Source organism: Podarcis gaigeae (assembly GCF_964106915.1).
Source record: "Podarcis gaigeae genome assembly, chromosome: 8".
Lineage (NCBI taxonomy): Eukaryota > Metazoa > Chordata > Lepidosauria > Squamata > Lacertidae > Podarcis > Podarcis gaigeae.
In genome coordinates this window covers 54,546,270-54,568,310 of record NC_139684.1, presented here as the reverse complement: position 1 = coordinate 54,568,310, position 22,041 = coordinate 54,546,270, and the positions used below count along the sequence as shown (strand labels likewise).

The 22,041-nt window shown below is 42.2% G+C and overlaps 1 protein-coding gene across 3 annotated transcripts in view; it reads left to right on the top strand.

Moving 5' to 3' along the window:
- The window catches only part of FA2H (fatty acid 2-hydroxylase), a 67,647-nt gene that overhangs the window by 23,744 nt on the left and 21,862 nt on the right, over nucleotides 1-22,041 (top strand). For 2 of the 3 annotated variants that reach the window (XR_014567271.1, XM_083751481.1), the window contains exon 2: nucleotides 4,935-5,027. Coding sequence is in view for 2 of the 3 variants with exons in the window: in XM_083751481.1 (XP_083607607.1) it covers nucleotides 4,935-5,027 (93 nt within the window). In the remaining variant the exon portion in view is untranslated. The remainder of the gene's footprint in view (nucleotides 1-4,934; nucleotides 5,028-22,041) is intronic. The other variant, XM_083751482.1, reaches the window with a different exon arrangement.

Below are 22,041 nucleotides of genomic sequence, written 5' to 3'. Positions count from 1 at the left end.
GTTGCAGACATTTCCCTCTTTTATTCCCTGCTGTTTTGAACCCAGAAGCTGCTCAAAGTGGCTCATAGCATCATAAAGATACATAGCCAAAGCAATCAAATCAATTAAAGACGATCCAAACCTTCCTCGGGTGTGTGTGTGTGTGTGTTCACATTGCTGCCTTAAAATGCAGTGCAGTTGCCCCCCCCTCCATCCCGTGTGTTTCATAGCCTCCCGCCACCCCAGCTGTTCACATCAGCACAGCTTAACTAGTGTCAAATTCATTTCTCTTTGTGTATATCCCAGGGAACGTTGAAGGACAGGGCTGTCTTTACCATCTGCAAAGATGTTTCACACCTTGGCTGGAGGTGAATTAGGAACCGCTCCAACAGTAGCATTTTATACAAAGCACAGGATACGTAAGCATAACGTTGTGTGAAAGGGGATTGATTAAATACCCAGAAGCGGAAGGGCAGTGAATGCACAGTAGATAGGACTGTGTGAACACGGGGGGCCTCTAGGGGCACTTTGGAAGATGGCCGACAATACCATCTCTCCGGCTCACACGAGGTAATTAAGAGGCTGACGATGGGAGTAAATCAGCCTCCCTGGATCTCCCCAGGGGATGGGGAGACGCTGCCTCATGCGCAGTTGCCAATAAATCACCCACGAGTTCAAAAGAAGGAGGGGGTGGGGGCACTGGACGGAAAGCCCTTGAGTGAGTTTTTGGATCTCCTGGACGCTACTTCTAATGGCGATCCTGGTTGCATTGCTCAAGATAAATAATTCGAGAAGAGTAAATGCACATGTTTCGAGCGAAGGAAAGGCTGTACTGATTGCTAATTAAATCGACCACTGAGAAGCTGAGTGACGGGTTGGACTGAACAGAAGACTACATCAAAGAATCACAGCTATGTCGGTATGTTGAAACGGATCGGAAAGGGGGGGACTTTTCTCTTTTTTAATATGATTTACCTAACAACCCCCCCCCCCAAGAAGAACTGCCACATGATTGATAGCAAGTGAGATGGGAAAATAAACTGTGTGGAAACAAAATTATTAACCAAAGGCTTTGTTTTGCGGAAGATCTGAAAAGGAAACAAAAGGCTTTTGGTGTGACGCAGTTCTAATTGGGAACCGCCATTATGAGACAGACTTGGTTGCAAGATTTACAGTCAAAGGGGGAGAGGTGCTACGGTTTTGTTATCATATCTGAATTCCAAGGTTGAATTGGCAACAACTCCCCTGGAAAGGCTGATTTATGGAGCAACTGGTTTGGAAAGTTAATGAGCAGACGCTTAGACTGCATTTTATGGGAACTGTCGGAATGACGCGTGCCGTTTGAACAGGACTTTTGGATCAGCATGAAAACCCACACAGGACTATAATAATGTTTGCTTCAACTCGCTTGTGGAGATAACTCAGAGGTTATTAAGAAGAAAAATAACAACAAGAAGATTGGAAGATGGGATTTGTAAAGGATAACAACAAAGAGATGGAAAGATGGGATTTGTGAACATCAAAGCAGCAGAAATATGAGATGATTGGACCCTTTCTGAACTCGAAGCATGGGTACCCCCAACAAAAATTTAAAATTCGGCTAAATATTTGGAGTTTATTGTGTATTGGTATAATTTGGAATTAATGTGATATGATTGGTTTGTTAATTGGAAATTTAATAAAAATTATTTATATAAAAAAGGACTGTGTGAACACATCTGGAGCTCCCATCCTCCCCAAAAAGCTTTCCAAAAAGGAGCAAGCTTTGCCTATATGTGAAGCAACTGACTGAGCCTCCCTAGCAGGGAGGGTGTTCCATATCCAGCATCTAAAAGGCCCTGCTTCTGGTGATCAGCTTCTGATAATAGTCTCTGAACATGGAGCATGATGCAAGGTCTCTGGTGGAGGACCTGAGTGTGCCATCAGACAGAGGGCCTTCTCAGTAGTGGCACCCTCCCTGTGGAATGCCCTCCCATCAGATGTCAAGGAAATAAATAACTATCTGACTTTTAGAAGACATCTGAAGGCAGCCCTGTTTAAGGAAGTTTTTAATGTTTGATGTTTTATCGTGTTTTTAATATTATGTTGGGAGCAGCCCAGAGTGGCTGGGAAAACCCAGCCAGATGGGCAGGGTATAAATAGTAAATTGCTATTATATTATACAGTGGTACCTCAGGTTAAGTACTTAATTCATTCCGGAGGTCCATACTTAACCTGAAACTGTTCTTAACCTGAAGCACCACTTTAGCTAATGGGGCCTCCTGCTGCTGCCACGCCGCCGGAGCACAATTTCTGTTCTCATCCTAAAGCAAAGTTCTTAACCTGAAGCATTATTTCTGGGTTAGCGGAGTCTGTAACCTGAAGCATATATAACCTGAGGTACCACTGTATTATATTATATTATTATATTATATTATATTATATTATATTATATTATATTATATTATAATATCATATTATTATTATACTATATTATATTATTATTATATTAATCAGGCTCATCCACTTCCCTTATCTTCTCCAGTCCCAGTGGTCACCTGGATGACCAATAGGCAGTTCAGGCCACGGTGAAAACAAAACAAAGGGTGGAGCAGTTCTAAATCATTACACAGGATATAAAATAAATGCTTGCTCTCATTTTTATTAGTAATAAGTATGATAATATTTCTTGAGACTATTCATATCCTTATGACTAATTTCAGTAGTATCATCGCCCGCACGGCCGTTGCTGAACTAACTGTATAATTCAAACGTTAAACTTGTGTGCGTAGCAAAACACGAACGTGTATCGCCCAGCAACAGTGTTGCATTCACACGATGTTCGCATACGAAAACCATGCAAACACACTGCACATAATATGGTGAGGCTGCGTTGCCGTACCGTCAAAGTACATGAGCGAACGTTCATAGAGAGTCGGAGATGCTTGGTTAACGGAAGAACTTTGCAAGTCTTTGTTCAGAATTGTGTGGCGTTGAACAGGAAATGCATATATTGTTAAGAATTACATTAAAATTATGCAAGGTAACCGAGGCCCCTTTCAGACCATCATGCCCCAGCAATTTGTATCAGCTTCCTGAGGCTCACCCTGCTGTCAGGTTAATGAAGCAAAGCCCGCTTGACGAAGCTATTGAAGTGGTTGGTTAACAGGTGACTCTCAATGGGTCAGGGCACTTGGCTGTTAACCCAAAGATTGGTGGTTTGAGCCCACCCAGGGACGGCTGTGGGCAGGATTTCTACATTACAAGGGAGTTGGACAAGATGACCCTTGGGGTCTCTTCCAGCTCTACAGTTCTTTGAGTCCATGACTTTGGTATGCGGTAGCTGCAGACAGAGCTTCTGAATAGATTGCTGCCCTCCATGAGAACATTTGGCAGTAGCTTCCTTGGACTTTGCCTGGGGTCCAGACGTTGTTTCAGTGGCATGAGTTGAGCATGCTCGCTCCCCAAGGCCTGGGGAAGAGGCTCTTGTTGGTGCAGACTCCAGCAGCATGGGCCTTATGCACAACAGCATCACAATGAGGGCTGGTAGAGGAATCCAGCTGGCTTCACATTTTAATATCTGCATGCCCCAAATATTGGAGAGAGTGCCTCATTCCCTACAAACTCTCTTGTGTTAAGACTGGCAAAGGGGGTCCTCTTGGTTGCCACCAGAAGTTTGAGGGGGTGGCCCAGGAGAGGGCCTTTTTGGTGGCAGCCCCTAGGTTATGGAATTCCCTCCCCAAAGAGGTGTGTCTGGCAGCTTCATTGTATAGCACTTTGCAATTGCTGGAGACACACTTCTTTGACATAAGAACACAAGAAGAGCCCTGCTGGACTTGGTCCAGTGGCCCGTCTAGTCCAGCATCCTGTTCTCACAGTGGCCACCCAGATCCTGGGTGCAAGAACAGTCCCCTCTGCCCTTGTGGATTCCAGCAGCTGGCATTCAGAACCATACAGCCTCCAACCATGAAGCAGAGCAGAGCCATTGCTCTGCTCTGCTTCATTGATAGTCTTCTCCTCCATGAATTATCTAATTCTTTTTTAAAGCCATCCAAGTTGATGGCCATCACTGCCTCCTGCGGAGCCAGTTCCACAGTTTAACCCTGCATTATAGTTTATAGTTTAACTATGTGTGTAGCAAAACTACAGTTTAAACTGTAGTTTAACTGTGACACATGAGATGTGTGTTTTCGGGACCTGCCCAATTCCTAGAACTGTAATTTGTTTTAACCACTTTTAATTAGGGTAGGACATTTAATTGTTATCTTCATCTATCTGGTTTTCCATTTCCAAAACAGTACATGAACCCAAACTGTGCTCTCCTCCCAAGTTCACACACCTCTGAAATTTGCAATGCAGCTCTTTGAGTAATGTGTAGAAAAATGTGCATATTAAAGGAAAAATTGTAAGAAAAATATATATTAACTAAATAGCATTCAAAAATGTAACAGCAGAGCACACATAAACCTGCTCCTTCTTGCTGTGCCCCCTTTTTTGGCCACTTCCGGTTCGCTGTGTAAAATGTGTAAAAAAGATCAGGAGTGATACCGACTGCTAGTGACTGGACAGAGTGAAAATGTGGTAGTTTGCCTAAATGACCAGTTTAAGGGATTATGTCAGATTTAACGAGAAATTGGCAGGCATTATTGACTCTAGCAAAGATAAAGGGTTAATTAAAACCTATTGAGTTTTTGCACTGTTTCATAGTCAGGTTTGTTGAGGACAACTCAGTCTATTATGTGGTGTTATGGTTAAGAGTGTCAGACTAGGAACTGAAAGACCAGGATTAAAATACCCACTCGGGCCATGGCTCTTACTGGGTGACCTTAGAAGCCAGTCACAGGGCTGTTGCCGGGATTAAACAAGGTCCTTCTGCTAGCCAGCCAGGGTGGAAACCGGCAACTAAAGTGAAGGAGTTTGGCCTTGGGCAGTTGCACATTTGCATTCAAACGTCTCTGCTTCTTTTGATCTCCTAGGACCACTCCAAGGAACAGAACTCCTCCAGTTTTCCAGCAGTAACAAAGGACAGCAGGATGGACCCCAGGTGTAAAGCAGTGGATGAAGACCAGGTAAGAGGCAGAGCAGAAGGTGTGCTTCAAATGGTTGGGGGTGAAGAGCCAATTGCAGAAGGATTTGGAGACACCCCAAAAAGCATCTCAAGAAGGGCATGTTTAATCAGTTGCATGTCACAGGAGTCGGTGGTAGCAGCTCAGACTTCCTTTTCAGGTGCCTTTGCAAGGGTATTGTAAATTTCATTCAGGATGATTTGTGCTCTTGACGCTATCTGTGGCGTCTTAGGCATTCCAGCGTAGGGTTAGCAGACCTCTAGGCTTGACCTGAAGTCAAGGTGAAGTGGCAGGTACGGGGCTTGAATCTCCAGGGGGGCTAGGGTGCCTTTAATAAACAATAATTTTTAATATATATATATATATATATATTTGCTTTCGTAGATTTTCACGGGTACAGGAATGCAGGTTTTGGTGTCCTCGGGTGTCTTCCCGTGTAAAAGTTGGGGTGTCTAGGCGACGTTTCGACGAGGTCTCACTCGTCATCTTCAGGCTGGTGCTTTCGGCTTCTTGTTACTGGAACAGAGCGGGATCTCAATGTTTGAGTTCCTATAAATACTGTAGAGGGGGTGTGGTGTCTAGCCTCCAATGTTCTGGGCAGAGAGGAAGTTCCCAGGCTAGTGTGCCTTTTCTTCTTTTGTTGATGTTCCGTGTTAAAGAGCAATTTGGAATCTGCAAAATTAATTTCGTGTCCTGTTTCTTTCATGTGTTGGAAAAGAGAGGAAGTTTTTTCTTCTTTAACACGGAACATCACCACAAGAGAATAATCATGGAAGCCATCGAGATAGAGAAACACCCTCACAACATGAACAAGCGTGACGACACATCCCGCTTGCCAGACATCTGGAAATTAGCCCTCCCCACAAAAACTGACACCAGATCCAGAGGCACACAGAACGCCAACACCAATCAACCACACCAGACCCAAACCCAGACCCTCTCCACAGATGAATTACTGACACCATCCAGTAGCCAATCCATGGTGGCACCTCCGGATGCTGCACCCCCCTGCAATCCCTACACAGATCTGGCTGACACAAGCCACAAAACCACAGCTCGCCCCTATACACGAAGCCAAGCCAAAGCACAACTAAGTGCAATACAGCCATCTTCTCAGGAAAACTCTTCACAAAGTTCAAGAGGTCAAGACACAAAGACTTTAGCAACTAATCCACACCTAATGACCCACCTAAGTGGTACTCAGGATATCACTCAAGAAATCACTCAAGGTATCTCTCAAGTAATTAAGGAACAAAAGAAGAAAAGGCACACTAGCCTGGGAACTTCCTCTCTGCCCAGAACATTGGAGGCTAGACACCACACCCCCTCTACAGTATTTATAGGAACTCAAACATTGAGATCCCGCTCTGTTCCAGTAACAAGAAGCCGAAAGCACCAGCCTGAAGATGACGAGTGAGACCTCGTCGAAACGTCGCCTAGACACCCCAACTTTTACACGGGAAGACACCCGAGGACACCAAAACCATATATATATATATATATATATATATATATATATATATATATATATATAAAAGACTGTACATGCAGCTTGCAGGCATCAGCCTGGTATCAGCTGGCTGCAAATTATTGCACAGAGACACTCTGGGCAGAGTGTGCAGAAGGCCTGCCTGGAGGCACAGTCTTTTCCCTTGAGTCAAAATCACAATGGTTTTCTCTTGTCTTTCACACATTTAATTATGACTTGGGCATTTTTGCCTTTCGTGCTGAGCTGCTTCAAGATGGCTTCCAAATGTGGACCGTTTAACCCGATGGTTGCTGTTCTGTTCTGAACCTAGAAGCAGAAGAGCAACTCTGCACTCAGACATACATCACCCTGTGGCAGAGGGGGCAGTCTGCACATGTTGGAGGGGGGCAGTGATTATGTGGGTGAGGAAAGGGTTAAATATTCCCATCCATCCTCACTGGAGCCGCAGTCACTGCAATTTAGGAGGAGAAAGAGGTGTTGTCAACCTGGCACCCACAAGTGCGATGGGGCCTGTAAAAGCCTTCCTTGAAACCCCCAGGCAAGAGGCTTCCATTTAAAAACAGGGTTAGTCTCTATCCCTCTAAGAAAGAAAGTTAGGAATCAAAATGTGCAGGTACCCATCCAAACAATTTCTGTGAAAGGATCGAGCCTGGTTGCTTCCGCATGTGTGGGGGTTTTTTTGCCAGTGAGTGAAGTCAGAGCTGTGACTAATGAATGAGTTTTTTGGACACCATGTAATAAGAACCCACAGTGTCTGAAAGAGCTGCTGTTTCCCCCTGCCCTTTAATTCACTTTTCCTGTTCCTGTCTTATTTTCTAGGCAGAAATTCAACAAGTTAAGACTTTTCTCCATTATGAGAAAAGCTTCATTATGGTTGCATGCTAATTTTGTGTTATGCCATGCTCCCCATTGCAGCCATTTTCTGATTGGCACTCTCTCAAAAATCAAAATGTGTCACTGGCTCAAAAAACGTTGACAATCCCTCATGTAAAATGTTTGAAGGACAGGGGAGAAGGGACACTCTTTTTCCATCCTGGTTATATTCTAGGGATGAGGAAAAATCCAATTCAATTTGCATGTAAAGATGAATCTATTTAATTCACACTTGCTGAAACAAGTTGTGAACCAAAACACAGCCATCCATTGATATTTGCACTCCCCCATAATTTTGCAATGCCAACATAACGTGTACAGTCAACTCTCAATTGACTCAAGAGTTCTGTTCTGGGGATCGTGTGTAAAGTCAAATTTGGGTATTAGTCAAAGCAAATTGTGTTCAATGGTGCATTTTCCCTGCAACCCCGCCCCTTTTACATTCCCTTTAATTTTTTCCTTTATTCTCTCCCCCCAAATGCGTAAAGCCAAATATGCACAATTTAAATGCATGCAAGTTGTGCGTTACCTGTACAAATATTCATACATTCTATGATTCTTTGATTCTTTGATTAGGGTAAAATGCTCATAAAATGCGTACAAGATAAGATACAAAAATGCATTTCATTAGGGGAAATTCCACACAAAAGGTGTATATTAGGAGAAATTCACATTAAAACACAGAAGTGCATGAGGACTCTCTCTCTCTCTCTCTCTCTCTCTCTCTCTCTCTCTCTCTCAGCAATGTGGAAATGTCAAGAACTTAACTTGCCCACTATGGGGAGAGAGAGAGAGAGAGAGAGAGAGAGAGAGAGAGAGAGAGAGAGAGAGAAGGGATTGTGGAGACTGCCACAGCTGCTGCCATCACCTCATAAGGAAGAAGATGCCTATTTCCATTTCTCTGTTTATCATTTTCTCCATAAAAATGGAAATAGCAACAAAGCATTATAGAATTTTAGAGTTGGAAGGAACCCAGAGGGTCATCCAGCCCCTTGCAATGCTAAGATCCTACTTCCCTACTGGATGGAGTTTTGTTCTGCTGCCGAGCACCCACTCTTTTTAAAAGTTGGGGAGAGGGTAAGAGGGCAGGCGTTGTGGTGAATGCTGCCGTCGAACTGCAGTTGCTTTTGTGGGCTGAGGTCAGTACTATAATGCAGTGCGTTGTTTTGTTTTGTTTTCTTTGAAAAAGAAGCAGCTTTAAACAGGCAAGAGTAGGATTTAATAAATTCTAGGCTGTTGGGTTTTTTGCTGTTTCGTTTTACATTCATTATTGTGTGAAACACTCCTCAATCCATTGCTTACTTTCTTCCTCCCTTGCTAATATTCTTCTGTACTCCAAGTCCCTTTCATGGTTTTGTGACAGAGCACCTTGCATGCAGAAGGTCCCACATTCAGTCCTTGATGACATCTCCCTCGCTGCCTGAAACCCCAGAGATCCACTATTGCATTTGTATCTCCCCCTTTCTCCAAGGATCTCAAAATGGTGTGTATAGTTTTTACCCCCCCCCCCCCATTTTATCTTCACAACCACCTTGTGAGGTAGCTTAGGCTGAGACGCAACGATTGGCCCGAGAACTTCATGGCTGACTTAGGGATTTGAACCTGCGTCTCCCAAGTCCTAGTCTGACACTCTAATTTATGCCGCTATACAAATGTATGGTGCAACTTAATTTGGAATACGGTGTACAGTTTTGGTTGCTTCACTTCAAAAAGAATATTGCAGAGTAGAAAGAGGCACTTTGGGGACATGGCTGTCAGCGTTTTGCTAATTCTGCAAAGTCAAGGCAGTGCCAACCCAGAGGTTAGATTATTTCCCCCCAGTGTCTGTCTTGAAATCCAGCCAGCTCCACAAAATGAAAACCAGAAAAACCCGCCTGATAGATTTTGAGTAGCAACTCCAAGCAAGACTTCCAGTCTTTGGAGGATCCCTGGAAACAACCCAGGGCTTGTTTTCAGGTGTCAAGCAATTCAAAACAACTTTCAAACACAGAAACAAGGTGGCTCCAGAAAGATATATAGCTATGACTCCTCATAAATAAATACGACGTCTCGGGTATCAAAAGACCAGATAAAGAGGAATTGGAAAAAGGGAAAGCAAAATGAGCAATTCCCCTATAAGGAAAGCATACAACATTTGGGGCTTTTTAGTTTTAGAGAAAAGGTAAGAGGTGACATGATAGAAGTTTATAAAATCATGCATGGCATGGAGAAAGGAAGCAGAGATTTATTTATTTATTGAGCTAGATGGACCAATGGTGAGACTTTATGTATGTAGGCAGCTTCCTATAAACGTACAGTTTAAAGATGAGGAACCCTAATAAGAGAGATCTGAAGGGGTCATGGAGTTGTCCATCAACTGGGAGTACCTGGACATCAGGTATATTGAATAGACACAGACATTTGTCACCTGGTCACAGTCCTCCTCACTATGGTGGCATTTGCTCTATTTCAGTGGATATTACAGACCTTATTCCTAAATGTTAATCTATGTGTATGCCCATTTTATGCAAACCTATGTCCTCTTTCGCCATCCTAACTTGGGAAGAGGGAGAAAAGGGGAATGTGATGATTTGACAGCATCTGGATTTGTGAGAACAAGCCAGTGAGTGGGTGGTATGAGGCCTGGGGAGACTGTCTCCCTGTGAAAGCAACTCAGGTGAGTGACATAAATGCAGTCCATAATCATCGTGGGAGAAAACCATCGGACTCAGCAGACCTAGAATATAATAGGCCTGCTTGCTTTTCCATTCCCCCAGGTGACATTAGATTAAATTGTCACTCATTTGGCAACCATCCAGAAGAAACTAAGGTGCTTATTAGTACTTCTAACTTGAATTTGTTTAACACATATCAAGCCAACCTATCATCTTCTTTAGATTACATAACCATTTTAGGGTTGCCATATGTCCGGGGAAAACGCAGACATGTCCTCTTTTGAGGCCAACCTGCCCATCTGGGCATATTATTACATTTTAAAGGAAATGTCCAGGGTTTTGTTTTTTTTTGGAGGGGGGGCTCAGGCTGTCCTCTTTTTTGCTCTTCAAGATCTGGCAACCCTACCATTGCTGACAAGTGAGAGGGAATCCTTTGAACACAACTTGCCTTTTGCAAGGCTGTGATGTGGTTCTGTACAATATTCTCGGGCAGTGCCAGATTTACATATAAGCTAAACAAGCTACAGCTTAGGGCTCCACTCTCTTGGGGCCCCCCAAAAAAATTAAAGGAAAAAACCTGGATATACATTTCCAAAATATAAGATAAAAAACAAGTAAAACAAAACCTATATACAGCAACAGTGTTTTGTGTTGTGTAGGCTCCTATGATGTAAATAATGGGCCTCGCCTGCTAACCTGCTCCCTAAAATACCACTGGTTTGCTCATTTCTATATATAGGGTGCCTACATTCTGCATGGACTGGTTGTATGGCAACGTGCAAATAGCTTTAGATACCTATTAGGTCCGTAAATTACCATATAGCATATATTCAACACAAAAAACAGTGACAATTTTTTGTTGACAAAGGACAGCTGGACATATAAAGGCCCCCATTACCTTGAGTAGCTTAAGGCCTCATCAAACCTAAATCTGGCCCTGTTCTTGGGAGTTATCGTAAATGAAGAAATATTTATTTCTTTAGAACATTTTGGGCCAGCCAAAAAGTCTCCCAGAGCACAGTCACTTCAAAGAAGCCCGTCCCTGCCCGCAAGCTTGCAACCTGAAAAACACCCACAACACCCACAGGGAAGGGGACAGGGAAGGGAGGGAGGGGTGTGTGCGAAATCACACTCAATTCCTCTTCACAGGGAACTCTAGGAATAGATAAGAGGTCAGTAAATTCAAGCGTGTACTGAACACAGCTTTCCAAAGCTGAGCATATTTAAAGGCTTTGCCCAACTCCTAGCAGAAATGAAGACTAGCTCCAGGTAATCCCTGTGAAGGAGGACACCCCATAATAAGCAACAGCCACAGTTGAAAGAGCCAGCCTCACTTGCTTCCATGGCCAGAACAAAATTTGATACAGACCCACTTTAAACAGTCACAGTGGTATCATGGTGCTTTAAATGTATGGTGTGGATGTGGTCTTGATGTCCTGCAGTTTGGTGGTGTGTGCCTTTGCATCTCTTAACTATGCCCCCCCCCCTCTTGAAGGAGGTTCCAGCCTTTTTGATGCCTTTGAGGTTTCACCCATTTAGCGTGCGCATAGCCACAATGACTTTTCCTCCGCTTTTCCCAGCGAGGTTCGTACATCAAAGCTCCGTGACTGAGTGCCCCCCCCCGCCCATTTTGTTTTTGCTCTGGAGCTTCCCTCATGAAAAGCTGCTCTTTAAAGCTCAATCAGAGCACAATATGAAGAAAACGCAAACTGGTGTTTGCTCATCATTGAAGAGTGGGTTTTCTTGGAGAAAGCGCAGGGCAAAGGGAGGAAAATGCTTTGACATGGACCTTTTAAGTATGGGCTTGTTTCTGGAAAGAGTGGGGCGAAAGTTAAGTCTGGATAAGCCCTGACTTAGGCAGGGTCTGAATTTCTCTGGCAAAGTTAAGCTGAGTCCTCCATTACCAGTATATGGGGCAGGTGGGAAATATGTTGTTGGAATAGCAATAGGAAAGATGAGGGGGTTTTGACACAGAAACTGCTTTGGTCACCCTGTAGGATGACCTCTATCAGGAGAGAGGCATGGGAAATGCATCTCTGTTATTTCTCCTCAAGCTCTCAGTAGCTTTCAATATCATTGACCATAGTATCCTTCTGGAGCAGCTGTCCAGGTTACGGCTGGGTGGCACCACTTTGCGGCAGCGGTTCCGGTCCTGCATGGATGGACCAGAGGGTGTTGCCAGAGGGTGTCAGCCCTGTGGAGCCTTCACTATGGGCTTCATCAGGGTTCAATTTAATCCCCTATGCCGTTTAACATCTACATGAAACTGCTCACTGGAGTTATCCAGAGTTTTGGAGTACGTTGTCAGCAACATCCTGATGACACACAACTCTGCTTCGCCTTTACATCTGCAGGTGAGGCAGTGGGTGTGATTGTCTTGACATTGGTAATGGACTGGATTGTCTTGTCTTCGTAATGGATTAGATAAGAGTCAACAAACTGAATCTCAAATCAGATGACACTGTTGGTGGGCAGTTCCCTAGACAGAATGGCTGAGCAGTTGCCTGCTTTTGATGGGGCTACACCTCCTCTGAAGGAGCAGATACATAGCTTGGGGAAACTCCTGGGTCCTTTGCTGTCGCCTGAGGCTCAGGTAGCCTTAGTGGCATGGAGTGTCTTCCACCAGCTTTGGCTGGTGGCCCAGCTGCACCCCTGTCTGCACAGGGATAGCCTAACTTACGTTGTCTATGCTCTGGTAACCTCTAGGTTAGATTAGTGCTACATATAACAGCCCTGTGTTATATGTAGGGCTGCCTATGAAGATGGTTCTGAAACTTCAGCTAGTGCAGAATTTGGTGGCAGGCTGCTCACCAGGGCAGGACGGTTTGAACATATTACACCAATCCTGGTCTAACTGTTTTTGACCTATAAAGCCTTAAATGCCTCAGGACAGGAGCTTAATACCTCAAGGACTGCCTCTCTCCATATGAACTTACCCAGACCCTGAGATTATCCTTTGAGGCCCTTCTTCATGTGTCTCCTCCATGAGAGGTCCAGAGGGTGGCAACACAAGAATGGGATTTTTCTGCAGTGGCTCCCCATTTGTAGATGGCTGTCACCAGGGAGGTTTGGCTAGTGTCTTCATTTTGTTGTTGTTGTTGTTGTTAATGATTTTATTGATTTTCCATTTTCAAAACAAATATCCAATATCAATGCTAAACATTAGTTTTTCACCCCCCACCACCCCGTTGACTTCCCTCAGCTTCCATTTCTGGTTTATTACATCAGATGATACGTTCTGCTGTTTATATACAATACTATGTTATCACAGTGTTATATTCCTTGTTTATGTAAGTAAAATGGTAAATGTTTATTTAAATCCTGTCAATGAGTCCATGTTTTTTTGGTGTTTCTGCAAATATATTGTAAAAGGTTCCCATTCTTTTTCAAAGTCCCTGTTGTCCTTTTCTCGCAGTTTGTCCGTTAACTTTGCTAACTCTGAGTAGTTCATCAATTTTTCTTGCCATTGTTCTTTAGATGGTACTTCTCCAGTCTTCCAGTTTTGTGCTATTGAATGAATTTATTACGGTCATAGACCAGAAAAAACAACAACGATAGTTTACAAGGGGAGTAATGGTGTCAATTAAAAATTGTAAAGTTATACATAAAAGCAATACACATATGCACACACACACACACACACACACACACACACGCACACACGCACTACAATGTATGTATAGACTTAAAAAATGAGGGGGCTTGTCCAGGGGTCAAGTCTTTTACTTTTTTACAGCTAATGCCCTCCGCTTGATCGCAGCCGCAGAAAATTTGGCCACTTTCAGTGTTACTTCTGGGTTTTTATCTCCTAGTAGGATTTTCAGCCGCTGAGATTCAGATCGACCTGGAAATTTCTGAACGATAGGGGAAATAAACAGTGACCTGATATCCCCATAGAGGTCGCAGTGTATCAACACATGTGAAACCGTTTCCACCTCTTTCAGACCACATGGGCAGACTCGTTCAGCATAGGGTTTGCCCACGTATCTGCCCTTTAGTAAGGCAGATGGCAGTACATCAAATCTGGTAAGGGTAAACGCCCGCCTGTATTTTGCGATTTGTAAATCCAGCAAATATGGTGTTAGATTGAACCCTTTTCCATAATCTTGGATGGCTGGATATTTATCTATCTTGCTCATATGGTCCTGAAGCTCTACATCTCCTATTCGCTGGCTCACCATCCTTTTAGCCTTTTCAAAACCTGAGGCTATAAGTTCTTGTGGGGAAAGCCCCAGGCCCTTCAATTTTTCATAGAGCAACAATCTCCATTTAGACTGGAACGGGTCTAATAGAGTCAATGGAGCCACTCCCACTGGGAAAAATATGAGTTTTAGCCAGAAGTGAATCTTCAGGATCCATATCCTGGCATTGATAGGGAGTTGACCTACCTCCAGCCTAATGGCTGTGTTGGAAACACAGGTAGGTAACCCTAGTAGGGAGCGGTAAAATTTAGTTTGTACAGATTCCAGGGACTTGAGTTTTTGACAGTTAAATATCTGGGTGCCATACATCAGTTGTGGAAGTATTTTTGCGACAAAGACCTGGGAGGCAGCAGGAACATATTGACCTCCTTTTCTATAGAAGAATCTTATGATAGCTCTGGAAGATCTTTGCGCATTTGCCATGGAATTCTTAATCTGATGGCACCAGGATCCCTTCTCATCAAAGATTATTCCAAGATATCTAAAGGATGTTACTTGCTCAATAGGTTGGTTATTAATTTTCCATTTATGTCGGAGTTTTCTCTTGGAGAACACCATAATTTTTGATTTAGTGTAATTTATTATTAGGTGTTCAGCTTCGCAATACTCTGTAAGAGCTCGTAAAAGTTTTCTTAGACCCACACAAGAGAAGGAAATAAGTGCCGCATCATCTGCGTACAAAAGGACTGGGATTGGTATATTATTTAGGTTTGGGGGATGAGTACTTGCATCCTCCATCTTTCTGACTAAGGAGTTTATGTAGAAATTAAATAGAATAGGGGCAAGAACACAGCCTTGCTTGACACCATGGAAACTTTGGATTTCCTTTGATAGGTTCCCATAACGGTCACATCTAACACGGATCCGAGTGTTTTCATGTAGTCTACGGATAAGAAGCAAAAGACGTCTGTCGATGTTTGTGGCACTTAATTTTTCCCAAAGTCTGTGCCGGGGTATCAAATCGAAAGCTGATTTGAAATCTATAAAGGCTACATAGAGGGAGCCTCCTTTCTTTGAGGTGTATTTCTCCACTAGATGTTGCAATACCAGTCCTTGGTCTAAAGTTGATCTATGTGCCCTGAAACCAGCCTGGGCTTCCTTAAGGATGTGCTCCCATTCCAGCCAGTCCGCAAACTTTTCACGTAAGTGAGTTGCGTAAAGTTTGCTAATAATGCTTAAGAGACTGATTGGTCTGTAATTGGCTGGATCAAGTTTACAGCCTTTCTTGAATATGGGAACGATGATTGCCAATCCCCAGTCCTCTGGTATTATTGCTGTTTGATCTATGCTGGTGAATAGGGTGGCAAGGACTGGGGCCCACCAGTCAATATTGGCTTTGAGAAGCTCAGGGGAGATATTATCTGCTCCCGGGGCTTTTCTGTATTTGAGTGCCTGAATAAGCCTCCTGACCTCCGCAACCGACACCGGAGGCCACTCATCACCTGCCGCACACTGTGTTAGTGGCTGTGTCAAAGGCAGAGCTGAATATAATGATTGGAAAAATGCCTCCCAAGTCCCTGCAGGTATAGTATACTCCACTTCTGAGGAGGTAGATCGCACTCCATTCGCTACCATTCTCCAGAAGGTGGCCGAGTCTCTCTCTCTGGATGCATCTATTAGGCATTTCCATTCTCTTTTCTGTGCCAGGAGTTTTTTGTTTTTAATCAGGATTTTATAATTTCGTTTATCTTCAAACCAGACCGTGGGGAGTTGGGGTAAATTGGCAGATCTATAATTCTTGTATTTTTTCAGTAAGTTTAGCTTCATGTCCTGGCATTCTTGATCAAACCAGGGTTTGGAGTTTTTATATACTGAGGATTGCCTATTTGACCTGTTCCTTTTTTCCTTCAGGGAATCTTGAAGGAGTGAAATTAACTCCTGAAATAAATTTATTTTTAATTCATGGCTTGAGGAAGTTATAAGGTTATCTCTCTTAGTGAGGAATTCCTTTGAGCATAGCCTACTTGAAATTTCCTTATGCAGTTCATCTGTCCATCTAATACGAGAATATCTGAGCTCCAAAGCTGTAGGGCTCGAATATTCGATTTTCTCAGCGCAGGATAAATCCTTTCCCGCAACTACAAGTGCACTTAATGGCAGATGGTCACTGTCTAAGCGCTCCTCCACTTTGCATTCCAGAACTTTGTTTTGAAGATCATACGACACGATTATATAATCAATTGTGGAGGCGCCATTGTTAGATATAAATGTGAATTCTCCGACCTTCTCCCCCTCAGTACGGCCATTCAGTATAACCAAGTCCAACTTATTGACCAAGTGTAATAGGCATAAGCCAGCATAATTACAGCCTTTATCCTTTGAGATTCTAGCTGGTATTGAGTGGGCTTCCTCTATAATGGGGGCTGTTTCATGGAAATGGGCATACAAAGCCTCATCAGATTGTCCAGTTCTGGCATTTAGGTCGCCAGCCACCACTACAGAGGCATCAGGAAATTGATTTGATAGTTTGTCAAGATACTGTTCTAACTGAGCCCAGGTATTTCTTATCAGTCTTTTCTCTCTTTGTGGGGGTAGGTATACGTTAATCAGCAGCAAGCTGTGGGTTCTCCACTGTACCTGCACAGCTGTGGCCAGATGGTCTAATGGGTCTAGTTTTTTAAATATGGCCCTTAGCCTTGTTGAGATTAAAGTAACTAACCCACCTTTAACTCGCCCCCCTCTAGTACTTAAAAGACCTGGGAGGGAGAACGCAGAAAAGCCATTTAACTCCACTTCGCTTGTGCTCCAGGTCTCCTGGAGAAACACAATGTCATGTCTCTGAATATATTTAGTAAAGGATTGGTCAGAAGCCCTCTTTTGCCAACCTGCAATATTCCAAGTTAGCAAGGTAAGGTTGCACGTTGTCTTGCCAAAAGTTGATCTTAGTCAATTTGCCTTTAAAAGATTTTTAGGGCCTATCTTTTTGTCTATTGATTGAGTTTCGTTCATTTTGGCAATGTCCATAGATGTATTATCGCCCAAGTACTCAATGGAATCGATTGAAGGGTGCAACGTGCTAACATTAGTGATCAGTACTCCTTTTTTTGGCGAATCTACCTTGAGGTGTTCTATTTGTCTAGTACCAAGTTCGTCCTCATCCAGGTATCTCATGCTGGTCCAAGAGCGCGTTGTGGTTGTCATAGGGATGGTTTCCTTCTTAGATGGTAATTTGTTACTGTCCCTTACGCACTGTGTTAGATCTGTTGCTATCAGGTTTATCTCTGCAACTGCAGAGGTATTATAAAAGTAGTCTTTCATGGTTGCCATAGGGATGGTTTCCTTCTTAGATGGTAGTTTATTACTGTCCCTTGCGCACTGTGTTAGATCTGTTGTTAACAGGTTTATCTCTGCAGTTGCAGAGGTATTATAGGAGTAGTCCTTCATGGGGTCTATCTTGGCTTTTTCAGAGAGGTTCTCTTTCTTTAATTGGTCCATTGCCGGATCTTTCTCTCTTGCTTTTTCCTGAACATTCATCTCTGTTAGCTTATTTCTAAGGGTCTCCAATCTTCCCAAGATCTCAGATTGGGCAAGGAAAGGCAACAATCCAAACTGATTTATTAATGCCTTTTCTTCTGGATAGAAGTTATCAGTCCCCTCATTAGGCAGTCTCATCTCCTGTCTTAGTTTCAAGGGCCTTGCTCAATATGTTCCAGTTTGTCTTTTGAGTGTCCTCTCTCCTCCTTTGATTTACAAGTGAATCTTATCTCAGCTGTCGTGATATCATCAGGAAGCAAATTCAAACATGTGCTGTTTTCAAAATATCTTGTTACCGTTATCCTTTTCTTTAACAGCAAGTGTCTTGATCTATATATATATTTGGCCAAGTTTTGATCTTTGAAGGAGGCAATCACTCGCAGGGAGTAACCATTATAGAATATGAAATCTACTGAGGTAATGTCATTTAATCTTATTTTCCCTGGCAGCATATCATCTAAAGTATTCACAAAATGCACCGAGCGTTCTTTCTGTGTAAGGAAGCCCTTTGGTTTCGGGTAGTTTAGAAAAGCCAACTTCCTATCTGCCAGTATCAGTTTCCATCCTTTATCCTGGGACAGATCTTGCCCTGCTACTGGCTCATCTTGAGATCTGCCATAATCAATGATATGGGGTGAGTCTTCTTTAATATTTGTGGATCCTTGAGGTTTCAGCATAGAGCACCCGAGTAGTGATTTCGTTTCCTCACTTGTTTTGTTAGGCAGCAATGGTGTTTCTTTCAAAGACTTCAGCTGGATCTTTTTTTCTGGATCCACACTGTTATTCTCTCTGCTGCCATGTGTAGCAGGTTTATTAGAGTTTGTTTTTGATTTTGTTGGAATCAGCTTATATAGTCTTCTCCAACATACTTTACATGCACGTCGGTTTATGACAGATTTCCTTGCAGTTTTTATGTTCTTACTTTTCTTTTTAGTTTCAGCTTTCTTCTTATGGGATCTCTTGCTGATACCTCGCTTCTTTTGATTTACTTGAGTAGAAGATTCAGTTTTGGGGGCAGAGACATACAACCCTATGTCCTTTCCTTGGTGTAAATGATTTTCCGCTGATGATCCTTGTGTGCACTTGCTGGTTGCTGGTTGCTTTATATGTTCTGGCTCTTGAGGGATGGTTGGTGGATCAGCACCATGAAATTCTGAGCCTTTAGCTTGGAGGGAATAATTTTCCACTAGTGTCAGGAGCAACCCATTTGTTATTGTTAAATATTTTTTCATAGCTGCCAGATCCAGATTTATAGAGAGCAGCCAGTCCTGAGGATAGCAGTCATTGTTTTCCGTCTGGGAGCCCATAGATGAAGTCTGGGTTTTCTGGGAGTTTCGGGTTTCTTCCTGTAACTCTGAAGATAATATCTCAGCCAGGACTATTTCATGGGCCAGGCTCATTGTATTTCTATTTTGGTTGTTATTCTCCGAGTCCTGTATTCCTCTAGGGAAGGTTGAGTGATCTTGAGCAGCAGAGGAAAAGAGAAGGGCCTCATCCTGCTTCAACTCAATCATCTCAGCCATCTTTTGCTCATTTCCATTTCCATTCTCATTGTCCCTTGTATGTGAAAAGTATTGCGTGATTTTACTCTGTTTCTCAAGGCACTCCTGGAACAATGGACTTGTCACTATCCCCAGGTCCCTACGTTTCTTTCTAGTAAGTACCATTTGTAAATCTTGTTGCCAGTCAGGGGTTATTCTTCCTATTTCAAAAACTTGTCTCTTAGGAAGTCTCTTAGGAAGTCAGAGACTCCACCCAACTGTAGACTAAAGTCCAAATTGAGGCAAGATTTGGGATAGCTGTTTGTAATTTGATAGCTTATAGTTCAGAGCATAACACGGGGTTGGTAATAAATTAGCTGTCACCCGTTTTCCTTATTATCGAACAGACTTGAGGAGAGCGGCAGCGTGAGGAGTAAACCCTCCGGACATTAAGATAACAAGGAGGGCTTCTTTTTGAAACAACAAGCTAAAAGAACTACTAGAACTATTTAACTACTCTGGAGGAGTTAAGTATATTAAAAAGGAGTGTCAAAAGTTGGCTCGGTGTCGAGCCTATTTAAAAAACAAGTTTAAGAACTTGCCTCAGATAACCTCCAGAACTCTGCAGCTAGTTCGGCGGCCATCTTCTCCTCCCCTCAATAACATCTTTTGCCGTGCTATTAGAATTCTTGCTGCTACATAAATAATGTCCATTTTTCTTTCGGCTGCTCTTGTCCTAAAATACCTAACAAAAAAGCTTCTGGTTTTTTAACAAATGTTATTTTAAACATTCTTTTCAATTCGTTGTATATCATTTCCCTTTATTTTTTTTAAATCTTGCAATCCCACCACATATAATAAAATATACCTTCCCCTTCTTTACACCTCCAACAGTTCTTTTGTTCTGTTTTATTCATTTTTGCCAATTTTACTGGTGTGATATACCACCTGTACATCATTTTCATGTAATTCTCCTTCAACAATATACAATTGGTAAATTTCAAATTCACTTTCCAAAGCCTTATCCAGTCTTCAAATTGTATGTTGTGACCTACATCCTGTGCCCACTTAATCATTACTGGTTTGACTTCCTCATCTTTGGTTTCCCATTCCATCAGTATATTATACACTTTTTTTAATCGTTTGGAATTGTTGTCTATAATATCCTTTTGAAATTTTGAAACCATGTAAGTAAATCCTTTCTTATTATCTTCTTTGAAAATTTCATTTAGTTGTCTGCATTGCAACCAACTCTGGAGATGGTCCTTTATCTCATCATAGCCTTTCAATTTTAACTTTCCTTGTTCTGTTAGTAAGTCTCTGTAAGTTAGCCATGTTTCTTTCATTGTTGATGTTTTAACTGCTAATGCTTCAGTAGGTGATAGCCACCACTGAGTTTTGGGTTCCAGTAATTCTTTATATTTTTCCCATACCTTTATTAAAGATTTTCTTATATGGTTATGGAATCCTTTGTGTACTTTAGTTTTTCCATACCACAGATATTCATGCCAGCCAAATCTGTTATCATGCCCTTCCAACTCTATTGCCTCTCCCCGCCCCCCAATTTTATTCAATCCCGAATCCATGTAAGGTATGCTGCTTCATAGTAAATTTTAAAATCTGGAAGGGAAAAGTCTCCTCTTTCTTTTAAGTCTGTAAGTATTTTATGTTTTATCCTTGTCCTTTTCCCACGCCAGATAAATTTTGAGATATCTCTTTGCCATTTTTTGAAACAGGCATGATTACTTATTATCAGTATTGTCTGAAATAGGAATAACACTTTTGGTAATACATTCATTTTGATTGCTGCAATTCTTCCTAAAAGGGAAAGATTCATCCTGTTCCATATGTCTAGATTCCTTTTTATTTCATTCCAATATTTTTTTCATAATTATCATTGTAAATATTAATGTTCTTTGACATCAACCATATTCCTAAATATTTTACCTTTTTGTGGGTTTCTGTGTCTATAGATTCTGATAACTCATTTTCTCTTTCTTTAAGGTTTTTAACTAACAGTTTAGTTTTGCTTTTGTTGTTTGAATCCTGCCACCTGTCCAAACTTTTGAATTTTTTCTAGTACTCTAGGGAGAGAGTTCTTTGGGTCTTCTACTATAATAACCAAGTCATCAGCGAAAGCTTTCGATTTATGCTCATTTTTCTTTATTCTTATTCCTGCCGCCTCTTTGTCAACTCTAATGTTTCTTGCTAATACCTCCAGGACCAGAATGAACAAAAGTGGTGATAACTTTTAACTAAAGTTATATCCGAATCTTGTTTTGGAATTAATGTTATAAACGCCTCTTTCCATGTTTCTGGTAATTCCCCTCTTTTTAAAATCTCATTCATCATAACCTTTAAGGGATGCCTTCATTATACACCTTTAGGTGCCAGGCAAAAATGTTCCTATTTAACCAGGCCTTTGGCTGATTGACATCTGATGCACTTTTAAATGTGTTGTGGGAAAGGGGATTATTGTGTTGATTTTGTTCATATTTTTATTATGTATTTTATGTTTTTTATATTGTAATTTTATGTTGTGAACCACCCTGAGATCTATGAATAAAGTGTAATATGCAAATGTTAACAACAACAACAACAACAACAACAACAATAAACAATAGCTAGACCAATTCTTCCTCTGCCCTTCCCTCCTGGGGATTTTAGTCAGCCTCCTGCTGATCCTGATACCAGTTGCACCTAACAGCTATCAGGACCCTTAACAAACTACAGCTCCCAGAATTCTTTGGGGGAAGCCGTGACTGTTTCAAGTAGCACCCTAATGCTTTTAAATGCATGGGGTGAATGTGGCTTTGAAATGTCATGACTTATCTGAGTCCCAGG